Source organism: Manacus candei, unplaced genomic scaffold, assembly GCF_025592945.1.
Source record: "Manacus candei isolate 608988 ecotype Guabito, Panama unplaced genomic scaffold, ASM2559294v1 h1tg000015l, whole genome shotgun sequence".
Taxonomy (NCBI): Eukaryota; Metazoa; Chordata; class Aves; order Passeriformes; family Pipridae; genus Manacus; species Manacus candei.
The window spans coordinates 23,003,483-23,019,044 of NW_026138063.1; the positions used below are offsets into that span (position 1 = coordinate 23,003,483).

Here is a 15,562-nt window from a genome sequence, read left to right on the forward strand (position 1 = left end):
TTAAGCTCATCCTCAAATATAACAAGGAACCTATTCCTCAGAGAAAACTGACCACTTACAAAATTTGGAGGGGTTTTCCTCCCTCTGTGTTTAGTGTTATTGATTAGCTAAAACCAAAAATGTTGTTGAAAAAGGTTATTATTTCCATTCATGAGTAACAGCAGGACAGCTTGAGGCCTTTTGGGGGAATTCCAGAAACACTCCCCTGGAAGAAGACCAAGCATAGAAAGCTTGAATCCAGAAGAAAACTTGTCTGCAAACAGATTGTAACAGGCATTCCTGATTACTGCTAAGGAGAATTAACTTCAGTTAACTCAAGTGAACAGACAGATATCATGGATAGAAAATTAATATTGTCAAAATGAGATTTATTGAGAAATAACTTACCTGGGAAGTATGTGAAACTTCCATCCCTTAAAGATTTTATGGTGATATTGGGAAAAGATCTCTTATGAGTGCATTTGGTAAAGTTGGTTCTACCCTGGGATCTTGGTGACATTTCAGACTTTTTAACTAGAATATCTGTAAATTTAAAAAAAAAGAGTACTGTGGAATAAATTTCTTTAATGTATTTCTGCAACTCTCATTTAAAAAAAAGGTTTAGTCTTTAGTTTGCCCACTTCCAAATGTTTATCTGTTGCATCAGATTTGAGTAACTTTTGTTGCAAATTGATACTCCTTATAATAAGAGCCAACACAAGGTAAATTTCCCTCATCCATTTCTGACTGTGACTCCAAGTCTTTGACTAGATCTGTAGATGCAGGGAACTAAATCTAGGAGTGGTCACTCCTGGATGAGTGACCATTGGGTTCTGCTCTCCTGAGAACTCCTGTGTTCTTTGCCATAGCACATTGCAAAATGCTGGCATTTAAAACTGCAGTGTGCTGTCCAGGGGATGTGTTTGGCTGAAAACTAAGAAGACTTGTAAAATTAAGTATTTTTCTTCTTCCCTTCCCCAGTTGGGCTGACTGGAGAGAGGAATTCTGCTTTTAAGCAGGAGAGAATGGAAGGGAGGGAATTAGTTATTTTCTCAAGCTGTGGTGCACACCTTCTAAAACAGCTGCTTTTCTATGCTCTCTCAAAAGGGAAGTGATAGTATAGGGTAAAGGCTGCTTCTTGATAATTTAAATATTTTCAACTGGTGCCAGTTAGACTGTACCATAAGATGTTGTCGTTTCTGGTAGCCATTTTTTGTGTGTCAACAATGCCTGATAAAATAAGGATTTCCATGTACTCTGTCAAATCCTGTTTAGGTAATAATAATAAAAAACATACATGTAAAACCAAAGTAAAAGCAGGCAGTAGGTCCTGAAGATGTTCAGTAAGAAGCACAGTTTCAAACAGCTTAAGGAGAGGTTTTTAATTATTATGGAAAGGGTGAATAGAGCAACTCACAATGCTGAGCTGTTTGCCTGCCTGCAGGACAGACCAGGTGCCAGAGTATTGGTTTGTGTTGCTTTTCCAGAAGGAGGACTAAAGCTTGTGAGGCTTTACATTCTCTTGCAGTTGTCTCCTTGCTGAGTGACTGCATGAAGTTCCCTGTCTTGAAGCTTTACTTTGATTGTGTGGCCTCAGAGCAGTCCAACAGTGACAAGTAAGTGGTGTGAGGCTGCAAAAAGGAGTTAATTCAATGGATAATCAGCTATCACATGCTTGTTTCCTCTTCTGTACAGACAAAAGTGCCCTGCTTTAGTAGCAGAGCATGTCTGGGAGATATTTCTGTAGTGAATAGCCATTGTAAGTTGCTTGGCTGTATTTATAATAACCATTTTAATTATAACCATTTTAATTCATCTGTAGTGTGACAGTGACCTGTACTCATTGTGAAATCAGAGCCTACAGTAAGCAAAGCTGCCACGTTCATTACCTGGATTGGAATTGTTTATCATTTCTTTCTGTAACAGCTTATTGGTTTTCCCTCTTGCTTTTTTTCTCTCCTCTGTAGTTTACGCTTATTCCAGAAATTTGACACTTTCCGGATCCTGGTTTGTGGTGGGGATGGAAGTGTTGGCTGGGTTCTCTCTGAGATTGATAGCCTCAACCTTCACAAACAGGTACCTGCCCAGGAGCTTGGTGGGGTGAAGGAATGAAGTAACAACAGCATGGGCTGAAGAGACTTCCCTTGGTCATGCAGCTGTAGTTTGCCCCAGGACTGAAGCTGCTGGAAGCTCACCACAGCAGGGCTCTTCACGAGTTTTCTGCCAGAAGCAGGAATGGATTAATTCATTATTCCTGACTCCAGTGCTCCTCCACAAGATGAAGCTTTTGGAGTACTCCTGTTCCCTTGCCAGCAGACATGCTCTGAAAGGGCTGCAGTTAGAAAACTTGGGAGTTCCACGTGGCCTGTGCTCCTCATCTATTTAATTCCTCATCCCTTTAATTCTCGTGGTGTAATTTTGGAGTCTTGGCATAGGCAGAAACTTCATCAGAGTAGGTGTTTAATTTTAGTTTCCATTTTGTCTGGGAGCTGTGTCTGCTAATTTTACAGAAACACAGCAGCACCACCTGATGGTTACATACAAACCTCTGTAGGAGGGGTTACTTCAGCGGTGTGCTCCTTCAGGTAGTAGCTGTAAAATGCTTCCCTCTCAATTAACAACTAAAAGCAGAGGAAATTTTTCTACATTTGCATGCTCTCCTGGCTGTTTTCCCCATCCAGTTACTTTCTCCCCACCCTGGGATTAGTTGTTTCTCAGTGACTGGTGTATTAAGGAATCAGTAATGTTACTTGTGGCTGTTCCTGGCTTGTGTTTTCCCATTTGAATATCACTTCTGGTTTCCTTTTCTCTAATGCAGTGCCAACTGGGAGTGCTGCCCTTGGGGACAGGGAATGACCTTGCTCGTGTGTTAGGCTGGGGGTCTGCTTGTGATGATGACACCCAGCTCCCACAGATCCTGGAGAAGCTGGAGAGGGCCAGTACCAAAATGCTGGACAGGTGAGTAACCATCACTAACATCCTCTGCTGTGCAAGAGTTGTGTGAAAATATCCTTCCAGAGAGAACAGAGCTGTCTTGATTCTGCCAAGCTGCTGGACCTCTTACTAATGCCAGATAACATTTTTTTTTTTGATAATCCCCTGTCACCCTCTAGCAACAAAAGGTGGTCTGGCTTTCCATGTCAGCAGAACAGTAACAAGTGAAATTGTCTGATGTCTTGTGTTCTCTCTTCTGTTCCAGAGTTCTCATCAATTGAATTTTTCACCCTTAAAGTCATGACTTATTTTTTTAAGCTATGTTTTTTTCTTGGTAAACTGGAAGCAATTTATCTTGAGTTTGTCTTAGAAATGAAAGCTGAATGCAGAAGTGGCTGTCTGCCCCTACTATTGATACCTCCTATATTTTCGTACATTTAAAAATGCTTCTTGTTTTTTGAGTTGCATTTTGGCATCTCTTATGTTGAATTGAGTAATGCCCGTAGAATTTCTGTGAAGAGAGAAGTACAGGGAAGTTCCCTGTGCTGTAGAATATTTGTTCATCTTGTGATCCTTCCCTCTTCCCTAGTTCAGCCCCTTTGCATTTCCATTCCAACTCTGTGGCTTCCGTGTATCCGTCATGGCCCCCCATAGTGCAGTTTGTTCTGCCTTGAGGTTCTAACCTGTTATGTCCTTTGGATAAAGGATGAAATCATCTGCATTGTAGTGACAAGTGTGGTTTTCAACAGATGGAGCATCATGGTGTATGAAACCAAACTCCCTCGCCAGGCCTCTACTTCCACAGTCACTGAGGATTTCAATGAGGACTCAGAGGTACCTCCCAGGATGCAGAGAGCAGGGGACTGGAGCACCAGCCTTGGAGCAGATGGGAGACAGTGGTTGAGCTCCAGTGGAGCAGACCTGAGCCATGGCTTGGGTGCAGCCAGAGCTGCAAAGATCAGGAGCTTTAAAGCAATGAAGTATTATTGAGAAGGATGGAGGTTGGGTTACCAGAGTCAACAAGCAGAACGAGGGATGAGGAGAAGATCCTGGGAACAGGACAGAAAGGAAAGAATTGACTTTTATTTGCTGTCATGACAAAAAGTTGTTGAAATAGTGACAAGCTGCATAGCAGTCATAAAAAAGTGCTTTTAGATCTGCAGTTGATCAGAGACTCTAAGAACTGCTCTGCTGATCATTTCTAGGTTCAGAAGTAGTTTTTTCCTTAGATTCAGGTTTTCAATGAGTAACTGAACCCTGGACTGTGGAACTTTTCAGGGCAAAAAGAACCTGTAGAGTGATTGGTACTCTCTGGGGAGCCAGGGTTGCACAGCATGTGTTGTAATGTTGGGAAGCAGCACCCCAATGACTTGTTTCTGACTGTCAACAGGTGCAGAAGATTCTCTGCTATGAAGACTCAGTGGCTGCTCATTTGTCCAAAATTTTGACTTCTGACCAACACTCAGTGGTCATCTCCTCAGCCAAGTGAGTATTTGGAGGACAACTTCTTTAAGTGAAATCTGCAGTGTGAAAATCCTGTGACAATCTTCTCATGACTTCGTTTTCACTCCCTCCCTTGTCCAGGGTGCTTTGTGAGACAGTGAAGGATTTTGTGGCTCGAGTAGGGAAAGCCTATGAGAAGGCAACAGAAAGCTCAGAGGAATCAGAGGTCATGGCCAGGAAGGTAAAATTTGAAAATTGTTTGGCTTTCTACTTCTGAAATGTAAAACTGCTCTGTTTGCAGAGAACTAGGACAGCAGCAGTTCAGCAGGCACTAAAAAAATGAGCTACCCAGGCTACTGTTATTTCTACTCAAATGTTTTTCTTCTCCTTGTAGTGCTGCGTCCTGAAGGAGAAGCTGGACTCATTGCTGAAGACACTGAATGATGAATCTCAAGCATCTTCATCTCTGCCAAACCCTCCTCCCACCATTGCAGAGGAGGCCGAGGACGGGGATGGGTCGGGCAGTGCCTGTGACTCCGGGAGCGAGCGCTCGGTGGGCTCGTCCTGCACGGCGCGGCCCCAGATCTTCCGGCCCCGGGAGCAGCTCATGCTGAGGGCCAACAGCCTGAAAAAGGCCATTCGCCAGATCATAGAGCACGCAGAGAAAGGTGACTGTCAGGAGTCCTGCCTGGCACTTCTGCAGCCTCTTGAGAAGAATACGTTGTCTTTGTTCCAGGGCAGTAGGGTTCTTTATTGACAACAGCTCTCCTGAGCTAGAGAAGCCACTCAGTAAGCCTGGTTATTTAGTTTCAGTGCCATCTCTGCCAAACCCACCTGTTGGACACATTGCTTGGTAAATGAGCCTGAAGATCAAGGTGTCTTCTCTCCCATTGGGCTGGTTTAGGAAGTTCCTGCCCTCCCACACTCTGTTAATTTGCATTTCCTGTCTGTCCCCACCCATACCACAACTGTGTCAGTGCAGCTGTTTGTATGGCCTTGCTGTAAAACGGATCTGAAAATACTTGGGGAAAAAGCATTTTAAGTGTTTTAACTTGGATTGTTTCAGAAATCTCTTTATAGCAGAGCCGAGCAAAACATTGCTGTGGCACAACTGCAAGAGCAGGCAGGAACTTCTTGAACAAGCTTTGTCCCTGGGAAAAACTTACAATGCTGCACCTTTGGTACAAATCAGTTCTGTTCTGTTATTAACTTCTTAGGCAGGTGACCTTCTTCTCCACATCTTAACTCTTATCTCTGTCCAGGTACACCCCCCCATAGCTCAAGGTTCTATTTTCTTTGAAAGGCATCAGTTTTCCAGATGTTAGTCATAAACAAGGGTTTAACTGAGACCAAAGGAAATACTTTACAGCTTGTCACTGGAGGTAAAAGCATTGAAGTTACAGATGTGGCATCAGGGCACACCCAAATGTGCACTATGAACAACTGTGTAGTAAGTTACAAAGTGTTGCAGTGTTGCCTGGATTTCCAGCACTGCAGCACTGTATACAACCTCTCCTGAAGGTGAAGTAGGAGGGGATGAGGGAAGTGGAGCAAACAGCCTGCTTCTGGTGAAATAGAGGCCTTGACCTCACTGCTGCTTACCTTAGGCCAGTTTGGTGTTTATGGAGTTCTTTTGGAGCCCAAGCAATTTGCTTAATCCAGCCTGAAGTGTTTCTGTTTCTGATGGGCTGGTGGGTTGGGTTGCCTTGTGGGTAATTTTGAGGAACTCCAAAGTCAGCACAAGGGAGGGGAAGAGGCTGCAAGAAGGGGAGCCCGTCCCCCTGTGGAGGCGAGGAGCTGGTAGAGTAGCTGTGGTCAGTTTAGAGCTGTGCTCTGGCAAGGGCTGCTGGGGAGGAAAAGGCCTGTTGATTACATCCAAAGGAAGTTTTGGTTTCTTTAGGCAACATGCTAGTGTTTATATCATGTCAGCTCTCCAGCAAACTCCAGTTACATTTCAGATGTGTTTGTTCAACTTTTCCAAACTGTTTTTCTTCTTCCAAAGTATGTAATCTGATTCTTCCCTTTGTTTGAATTGGTTTTTACCAACTGCTATTTTCTTCCTCCTCCACTATATGTGTCTAAGTGCCCTTTTCAAGTGGCTGATGTTATTGCACCACTACAGATTAAACAAACAGAAAATTCATTAATCACTTCATGTCTGTCTGGTTAGAATTCATGGCAACATCTAAATGCAAATAAATGGAAGCCCATCACCTGTAACACAGTTTACATCTCAAGATGTCTGAGTACCTGAGCTTTTTGTTATTCCTGTTCTTTCCTTTAAGGAATTGGGACATGTAGAGTCCCATCCTGTTTTTATTTACATCAGTGGGAGGTATTCCTTGCTGGAAGAGCTGTGAGAAACTCACCTACTTTCTCTCTCCATACAGCTGTAGATGAGCAAAATGCCCAGACCCAGGAGCAAGAGGGTTTCCTGCTTAGTCTGTCATCCTCTGAGGAGGGCAAGGAGCTGAGGAACGAGGATAAAATGTCCCTGCAGTCATCACACAGCAGCAGCTGTGGAGTGTCCAAGGGGAGGAGGAAAGGTACTGCTCTGGAGCCGCCACCAGGCAGGTCTTGCCTGTGCATTCCAGTTGTGTTAGTTGTAAAAAGGGAAGGTGGTGTTACATGTATTACCTGGTGTGTTGTGTTTTTCTCTAATTTTTGCATGATTGCTCTTCAGGCCCTGCATGTTTCTGTGCATTATACACCTCACTTTTTGCTACCTCTCTGATGGCTGGTCTGTGCTCATAGCATATGGAGCCTAGGAGTGATGAATTTTCTTGCACCTTAGCCAGTAATCTGGGTTCTCTTGGCTTTCAGTGCTTGGACAAGGACGGTCTTGAGCATTTTTCATGTCGTGTACCTGGCAACATTTCCCTGCCATCCTTTGCAGATGACAGAGAACAGCAGCCAGTTTGCTTTAATCAATGTGTTATTTGAGTAATTTGTTAGAGATCCCTGAGCACTGCAGATATATTTGAAACTTCCCTGAGTGTTGATTGGGAGCCAAATACTCTGTCTTACGCTGCTGGCACCAGCTTTTTTTCATCTCCACATTTTTCATGTGGCATTTTGGTGCTTCTAGTCTGTGAGTTTTTCTGGCAGCACATATATAATGTCTCTGTCTCTTAATGACTGGTTCTGTCAACTCTTTGTTTTCTGGTGGCTCAAGTGTTTTGCTGTTGAGTGAGTCCTGACCCAGTCTTGCTGCTTGGACTGCGCTGCCCTGTGCTGGTCTGAATCACAGCATTGTTTGTCAATAGCCATGTTTGTGTTGTGTTTTACAGCCTCCAAGTCTCCTTGCGAAAGACTAATAAACAAAGGAAGTTTGTCGCTGGGCAGCTCTGCATCTCTTCCTCCCCAGACAGGAAACCGGGACAACTTGCCAATGCTGAACACAAAAATCCTCTACCCAAGTAAGTGTGACACCCACCTCTTCCCACTGAGGCAGCCAGCTGGAGCATGGGTGACAGTAGCACAGGCTGCAGTCCCCACAAGAAAACATGACATTGTCCTGCCAGATGCTCTTTTGTGCAGGAGAGAAATCCCCTTATGGATGACTTCAAGAGGAGGCTTGGAGTGAACTGCAATAATTTCCAGTTTGTAGCTAAGACCTAGACACAGATTATCATTAACACTGTGAAGTGGCAGAATTTAGGTGCCAATTGCAAGGAGATGCTGATCTCAAAGTAACCTAGAGAAGGGGGATATGAGAAAGGTTTCTGAAGAGTGGCAACCATAGGTTGGGAGTCCCTTCATGTGACGACTGAAGTCACTGGAAGTGCACAGACCCAGCAGAATTCCCACTTCCCACATCTTGAGCAGCAACTTCTCCCCATCACTGTGGTAGTGTCCTTCCACCTCTTCCTCCAAATTACTTGTACAAATTGCCTCTTCTAGAGGCAGGTAATTTCCTTTCTCTCTGACAAACCTACTGTTTGTGGGTCACCAGTTGATAATTTAAGAAGCAGGAGACAGTAGTTTCTTGAGCAACTTGGATAATAACTTTACTCTTACTCCAGTAACTGGAGGAGGGACATTACGTGTCTCACCGTGGAACAAAAAGGCTACTGCAGAGAACACACTCCTATTACCCTTTTCCATGTTCCTGTACAACTGTGCTGCTGGCCTTAGGCAATACACTGTCAGGCAGAAACCCTGCAGGCAGCCTCAGAAATCCTTCTGCTTGTCAAAAGAGCTAAGCCTCCAGAGTGGAAGAAAGCACTAATGCTATTTGCTTTCTCCACGAATGACATGGCAGAATACATTAACTCTTGTTATCTTGTCTTGGAGATTGAAGTTACCTGTTTTCTGCTTATGATTAGCTGCACTCTCCTCCATGGCCAATTTTCCTACAGATATCCGTGCTGGCATGTCTGGTTCTTTGCCTGGGAGCTCTGTCATCAGCCGGCTGCTGATTCACGCTGATCCCTTTAACTCTGAGCCTGAAAATCTGTGAGTATGTGCAGGAGTTTGAAGAGAGGGAGTGGGCATTTCCAAACAGACCTCAGGAGAAGTGGATTAGTTTCCAGAGCAGAGTAACAGGCTGCAGCAGCCCAGACTTACATGACTGGGTGCCAGGGAATGGCAGCTTATGGAGTTAGACACGCAGTTACACATTGGACACAGTTGGGCTGGATGGTCTTTTCCACCCTAAGTGACTCTGGGATTCTGTGTGAGATACACATCAAATGGTACCCAGAGTTACAAATGGGAGTTTTGTTCTGATTGACAGTGAATGTTACACAGAGAAGTGTGTCATGAATAACTACTTTGGAATTGGACTGGATGCAAAGATTTCTTTGGACTTCAACAACAAACGTGATGAGCACCCAGAGAAATGCAGGTGGGTTTGGCTTTGACCTTTGGATTGATGCTAGAAGTGACTGAAACCACTTCATTCTTCTGTGTGGTTTGGAAGCTGGTTGTGTACACATGTGCTGAATAGGTGTGTTGTGTAAATAATCTCCTTCGAGGCTTGAAATCATGACAGAGGAGATAAATTACTGATTTATTACTGATTTATTATGCTATAAGGTCTTTAAGTAGTTATGTTGGTGTAAATTGAGTGCATTTGTTCTTTTTATGTCATCTCAAAGGTTTTTCTCCTGGGCTATTTAGCCACAAGAGGAGCACAAGTGCCACAAAGGCTGGTTTTGGCCTTGATCCTGTCTTAATACAAACTTCGGGTTTGGCCTTTTGAATACCTGGGCAGCTGCAGGATGCTTTGTGTAGCCCAGGATTGGTACATTTGCTGTACTTGAGCTAATACAGCCAAACACTGTTGATGTCCTGATGTATGAGATGGACAAGTTCTGTGCCAGGGGAGTCTGTGTATGTTCCTGGTAGCGTGTGTTACTCAGTCATCCTCAGTTCCTACCTGACACATATTTAAAGGGAAGTAGTTCCCTAATACATATGGTGACCACTCGGAGTGCTTGACCCTTTTGGAAGCAGAGCACCTTTGTGTTTTAGGACATAGCAGGTATCATTTCAATGTGAGGTTTTTCTTCCTTCTTGGTGAAAGGGTAAATGTCTGTGCTGACTTCTTCTCTTTTGATTTGCCCCCTTAGAAGTCGTACAAAGAACATGATGTGGTACGGAGTATTGGGGACCAAGGAGCTGCTGCACAGAACATATAAAAACCTGGAGCAGAAAGTCTTGCTGGAGGTGAGGAATTAGCATGCTCTTCTGTTCCTAAAGATGCCTAATTGCATCTGGGATTCTGGGATTCCTGGGATGCCTAATTGCATCTCCTTTGGGCGCTGTGACTTTGGCATGGTGATTCTACTTAGTGACATTTGCCTGCCTGATACAACTAAAAGTGGCTTTTCCTGGTTCTGGAGGATAACTTGTATTCTCAGACCATAAGGGAAGTATCATCTCGCTGGAAAGTGTCTGCTGTTCCCAGCTCAGTGTTCAGCATGGATTGTTATGGTACAGGTGGTACCTAATGTGAACACATCATTTTAGATAGTAGGTGCAGTGGAAAGCTCTTGATTTGACTGTGCTGTAATGTGCATCTGACTGGGTAAAATTACTATTGTATAGGCCATATAAAACATAAACAGGTAACTTGCAGGAGGAGACCCTCATCACATAGGTGTTTCATGAGTTTTATTCCCCTTTCTGGAGGAATAAACCACGACGTTTTGCCAAGCCCCTCAGGTGTTCCCTGTTCCTGTTAGAGGAAAAGAAGCAACAGTATCTCTCTAAAATCCATGTCTGCCAAAAGAGGCGTGGCTCTTGAGACTTGAGTGGATAGTTCTACTCTGCTAGGTCAAAAACAAACAGGAAGAAACCTGAATTAATGTATTACTAAGCTGTGTTGGCTGTTTTCTGTTCTTAGAGCATGTGGTCTGGCAGGAGGGGCTCTCTCCTGCTGGGCTGAGAGCAGTGTTGCCTTCTTTTCTGTGCAGTGTGATGGGAGGCCAATCCCTCTGCCCAGTCTCCAGGGGATTGCTGTACTCAACATCCCCAGCTACGCAGGGGGCACCAACTTCTGGGGGGGAACCAAGGAAGATGATGTGAGTATTCTCTAAGGCAATCCAGGAAATGTTTCTACTTACTGTTGCTTTTGAAGTCAGAGCCCCTGAGAAGAGTACTTGCAAGAAGAGGTCAAGGGGCCTGTCTGGTTGTACTTTCTTTGGGAAGTGGGTAAGATACTGAAATTCAGTCTTCAGCAGCTTTGTACCCAGGCAGTCTGTAATGATTCAGTAGAAACATCACCAGACTATTTGGAGCTGCAGGAAGTGTTTTAGGTTTACCTTGTCACCATAGACTGGTGGAGAAGTAAAGCCCCTTGAAGGCAAAGGCAGGTAGATTTACTCAGAAACATTGTATTTATTGTATTTATTGAAGGAGTGCCTACTCTGTGAAGTATAATTATTGCCTTGTGTCCTACAGCCTGTGTGTCTGCATTATACTTTAGCCATTGGAAGCACAGTGGAACTATCAAGCCTCCTTTTTCTCCCTGCTGGTTCACTGCAGATTGTCAGCTTCAAGCCTTGTTAATTTTATACAGATTAAAGACCGCATTTGAAAGCCGACCCCCAGATCTGCACCAGTAAGGGGTTAAAGGAAACCTCTTCATCAGAGCTGTATGTCATCTAAATTCTCTCTCCCCTGTATCTGGCAGACATTTACAGCCCCTTCCTTTGATGACAAGATTTTGGAGGTGGTGGCCGTGTTTGGCAGCATGCAGATGGCAGTGTCACGTGTGATCAACCTGCAGCACCACCGCATTGCACAGGTACCACCCGCTTTCCTGAGCTCTTCGTGCCTGCCCCTCTCCAACTGGTGACTTCAGAGCCAGCTTCAGTCAGTAAAGCCCTCCTTTGTGCTCTCTCTGGTCCATGGAAAGAGCATCCACCAGGGCTGGAAAAGAGAATATTCAGGGGCGATTTGAGCATGGAGTTGTTTGCTAGCGTTCACTGTGGTAGGAGTTAGACCAACAACTCAAATACAGGTTCATCCAAAGACACAGCAAGTGCTCCCTGCTGCTCAAGGGCAAGGTGTGCCCTGCTGCCCAGACACAGATGCCTCAAGTAGCACCAAAGCTCCAGCACCTGGGGAAGGGCTTTGCAAAGACAGAGAATGGCTCATGCTTTTGGAAAACCAACATTTTAGAGCTTTTCTGATGCAGTCACTTCTTGCAGTGTCGGACGGTGAAGATAGCAATCCTTGGAGAAGAGGGAGTTCCCGTGCAAGTGGATGGAGAGGCCTGGATCCAGCCTCCAGGTTACATTTGGATTGTTCATAAGAACAGGGCACAGACCCTCACCCGAGACAGGGTAAGAGCAGCCTTGCATACACTCTTGCAGCACACACGTGTTTTTATGTCTCATATTTCTGGAGAATGGGGCAACAGCCACACGTGAATGTTATCTTTGTGAATGCAAGAAGCATATTTTGTTACACACCATAAAACTTTTGGGAAAGAATGTGATCAGACTTGCATTCACCACTTGGGAATTGGCATAAATAAGGTTGTTTATGCAAGCTTATTTTACTTCCTTTTCTAGGTGCCTGGTGACAGTGTTTCTTAACACACTTGCATGCTGTTTTTCCCACAGGGTGCCTGCCTCACCAACTGCCATGGATTGTCTAGATTCAGATGGTTAATATCTTAATTTCTCATTACTGCTCAGTATGTGGCTTATACCTCATTGACCATGTAAAGCAGCATCTTATGCCTTGTTCAGAAGTGTTTGTCAGTCTCATAATTTTCAAATATATCTGATGAGTACTAGCAGATAAGGAAGCCTCCTTGCTCTTTTACTGCTTATTTACTGACTGAGGGTAAGCCAAAGGAGAGGATAAAGGCTTTGCTGTGGCACAAACAGGCTTTATGATTCCTCCCAATTCTGTGACTGTCCACACATAAACAGTTAAGTTGAGAGCAACTCTTGACACTTTGCACCACAGTGCCCCTTTACCCAGTTTCCAGAGCAAATCAAGGTCCTCTGCAAAAGACTCCTCTGCTGAATTACAAGAAAAGAGAGAAGAGCAAAGAGAAAAAGTGAAAGCAGCCTCATACAGGCAGGAAGTTATAAACATGGTAGTATGAAGAGAAAGCAAAGGTGGGCATACAAAGCTGCTGTGGGTAATGATCATAGAACCGTGGAATGGTTTGGGTTGGGAGGGACCTTAAAGGTCATCTAATGCAACCCCCCTGCAATGAGCAGGGACACCTTCCCCTAGACCAGGCTACCTAAAGCCCTGTCCAACCTGACCATGAATGTTGCCAGAGATGAGGCAGCCACCACCTCTCTGGGCAACCTCTGCCAGCATTTCATAACCTTCATCATATGAAATTTCTTATATCTAGTCTGAAGAGAGAGAGCAAGGGGAAACACGATTCCTGCTGAAATGGTAAAGGGAGGGGAAAAAAGGAGAGGCAGCTTATATGTGGGTATGGTGGGGAAGGTGGAGTGAAGCACAAGAGGTAGAGAGGACACAGCAGTCCCTTGTGAGTGTGCTGTGTGTTGGGCCACCTGAAGCCGTGGCTGTGGTTGTGCCATCCCATTCCTCACTGCCTGCAGACCTGATTTTGCAGGCATGGAATTGCTACTGAGGAATAGGTTCCAGTTTTGCAGAGCAACATGCAACTTTGTCGTGGCCATGGGCTTATCCTTGTTTTTCCTGCTGTCCTTTTGATGATCATGGCACACCCCTTCCTTCACAGAGCAAACCTGTCCTATTCAGTTGATGAACTGGGGTCCTCTCTTCATGCATGTGACCCTGTACCTTTGGTAACATTTTTCAAATGTGATTTTGGATATATAGTTTCCTAAACTGAAGATGGAAAAAAATTCCCTTATGTGGCCTCATCTGGACCAGTGAAGAGTCATCAGCAGGACTGAGATCAGGTAGCTTGCACTGAGCTGACAGAGCTGACTGAGCCTGACAAAGTCCTGGAGGAGGGGCAGTAGGGGAAGGGATTACTTTACCACAGGGTTCCACAGTTTTCATTCTCACTGTATTCAGTTTTGATCCTTCTGCATTGGATCTGTTTTGGTTCTTCCCACACCACTAGCTGCTGCCAGGAATATCAGTAAGGGTGCAAACAGGACAGGTCCTAGCTCTGAGTTCAGTTGCTTGACCCACCAGTTCCTAGGGAAACACCATTTACTTCCAGATATGGAGGAGCCTTGAACATTTTTAATTTCAAGCTCTGAGGTGTCACAGTAATAGTGAAGTGTAGAGGTTATAGAGCCACTCAAAGAAAAGGCTGTCACCAGTAGGAAATGGATGTATTTTTACTAGTCTGGCCCTTGGAATTGGCCTACCAATTTTGACTAAAACTATGCTTAAACAAAAATTAAAGCAAAGCAAGCATGTGGCATGGAAAACTTCAGTCCACCCAGCTAGTTAGCAAAGTTCTAGGCATCTCAGCAGCTGGGTCCTGCAATGAAAAGTGTCTGGACCAGATCTACATGTTTTACAGGTGTAGGCACAATCGTTGGGTTTTTACAGGAGCTTCACAAGGTACCTGATAGTTTGCTTGTTGTGTTTTTAGGCATTTGAGAGCACCCTCAAGTCCTGGGAGGACAAACAGAAGTGTGAGTTGTCCCGACCCTCGTCTTTCTCTCTGCAACCAGAGATCATGTCTGAAGAGGAATCCACTCAGATCAACCAGTTTGGTCAAGCTGCAGGTGCTCTGATCCACAGGTGCGACTCAACCTGCTTTTGGTGATAGAGCCCTCCTTTGGAGTCATACTTCCTGTTCCTAGAGATGTTCCTGTTCACTCTCACCCTCCACAGTGCTGGTCCATGTCACTGGGAGCAGCCTCATTCATTATGCACTGTCCCATCTGCACAAGGTTTGAAGTTGAATAAACTTTCTTAGGCCATTATGAACAAAAAATGTTACTGTTGTGAGCAAACATGGATACTTTAATCTGAAAGAACCCATTATCTTTGAATATAAATTACTTTTTATCAGAAAAGAAACAAAAGCCTCTCTGGGAGCTCAGATGACAACCTGGGTTCTTGTAACCCTGATGCCCAGCAGAGATTTTTTGGAAGAAGTCACTGTATGCTCATCTGTTCATCCTTTGGTCAGACATTCTGCACCTTGGTCTGAGCTTCTGAGAGAAAATTCCCAGAATCATCAGAGAAGTGTTAATTAAGTTGCCCTAAGTGCAGCTGCCTTTCACTTCACCGTGGCCATACTAAAATGTCTGGGTTGTATTTCACACTGATCCCAATTTGTTTGCAGAATTGAACATGCACCTGGAGTTGTGCCCGTGAGATCTGCCTGTGTGTGCTCACTGTGGGGGGAGAACTGCCCTGCTTTGCCAGGGGCTGTGCCCCTCCTGTGCCCCAGCCCTGCCCCTGTCGCTCAGAGGGGTGTTAGGAGGAGATCCCCAGTCAGAAGAGATCTCCTGCTTTGAGCATGTGCTGATGCAATCTAATTCTCTCCTTAGCATTCGGGAAATAGCCCAGTCCTATCAGGACATGGAACAGGAGCTTGCCCATGCTGTCAATGCCAGCTCCAAGTCTATGGACAAAGTCTACGCTAAATCCAAGTCTACAGAGGTACGTCACTCATTGGCATCTCCCATTTTGTCCTCACTCCATAGCTCTTGGTTTTCCTTTCTGATTGACCAAAAGTAGGCCCTGCTTGTGTAAGACTTCTTCCTTTTGACTGCTTAGACTTCTGCAGTATCAGGCTTAACTTGTGCATGAATTGCTTCCC

At 44.7% G+C, this 15,562-nt stretch overlaps 1 protein-coding gene across 9 annotated transcripts in view; it reads left to right on the top strand.

Annotated features, from left to right (window-relative positions):
- The window catches only part of DGKD (diacylglycerol kinase delta), a 58,920-nt gene that overhangs the window by 34,216 nt on the left and 9,142 nt on the right, over nt 1-15,562 (top strand). For 8 of the 9 annotated variants that reach the window (XR_007903685.1, XM_051782373.1, XM_051782374.1 and 5 more), the window contains 16 exons: nt 1,947-2,055; nt 2,798-2,937; nt 3,663-3,747; nt 4,304-4,398; nt 4,498-4,597; nt 4,751-5,024; nt 6,747-6,902; nt 7,647-7,775; nt 8,718-8,814; nt 9,095-9,205; nt 9,933-10,029; nt 10,779-10,886; nt 11,498-11,611; nt 12,018-12,152; nt 14,381-14,532; nt 15,291-15,402. Coding sequence is in view for 7 of the 9 variants with exons in the window: in XM_051782373.1 (XP_051638333.1) it covers nt 1,947-2,055; nt 2,798-2,937; nt 3,663-3,747; nt 4,304-4,398; nt 4,498-4,597; nt 4,751-5,024; nt 6,747-6,902; nt 7,647-7,775; nt 8,718-8,814; nt 9,095-9,205; nt 9,933-10,029; nt 10,779-10,886; nt 11,498-11,611; nt 12,018-12,152; nt 14,381-14,532; nt 15,291-15,402 (2,014 nt within the window). In the remaining 2 variants the exon portion in view is untranslated. Of the gene's footprint in view, nt 1-1,946; nt 2,056-2,797; nt 2,938-3,662; nt 3,748-4,303; nt 4,399-4,497; nt 4,598-4,750; nt 5,025-6,746; nt 6,903-7,646; nt 7,776-8,717; nt 8,815-9,094; nt 9,206-9,932; nt 10,030-10,778; nt 10,887-11,497; nt 11,612-12,017; nt 12,153-12,434; nt 12,479-14,380; nt 14,533-15,290; nt 15,403-15,562 lie in introns of all 9 variants that reach the window. The other variant, XR_007903686.1, reaches the window with a different exon arrangement.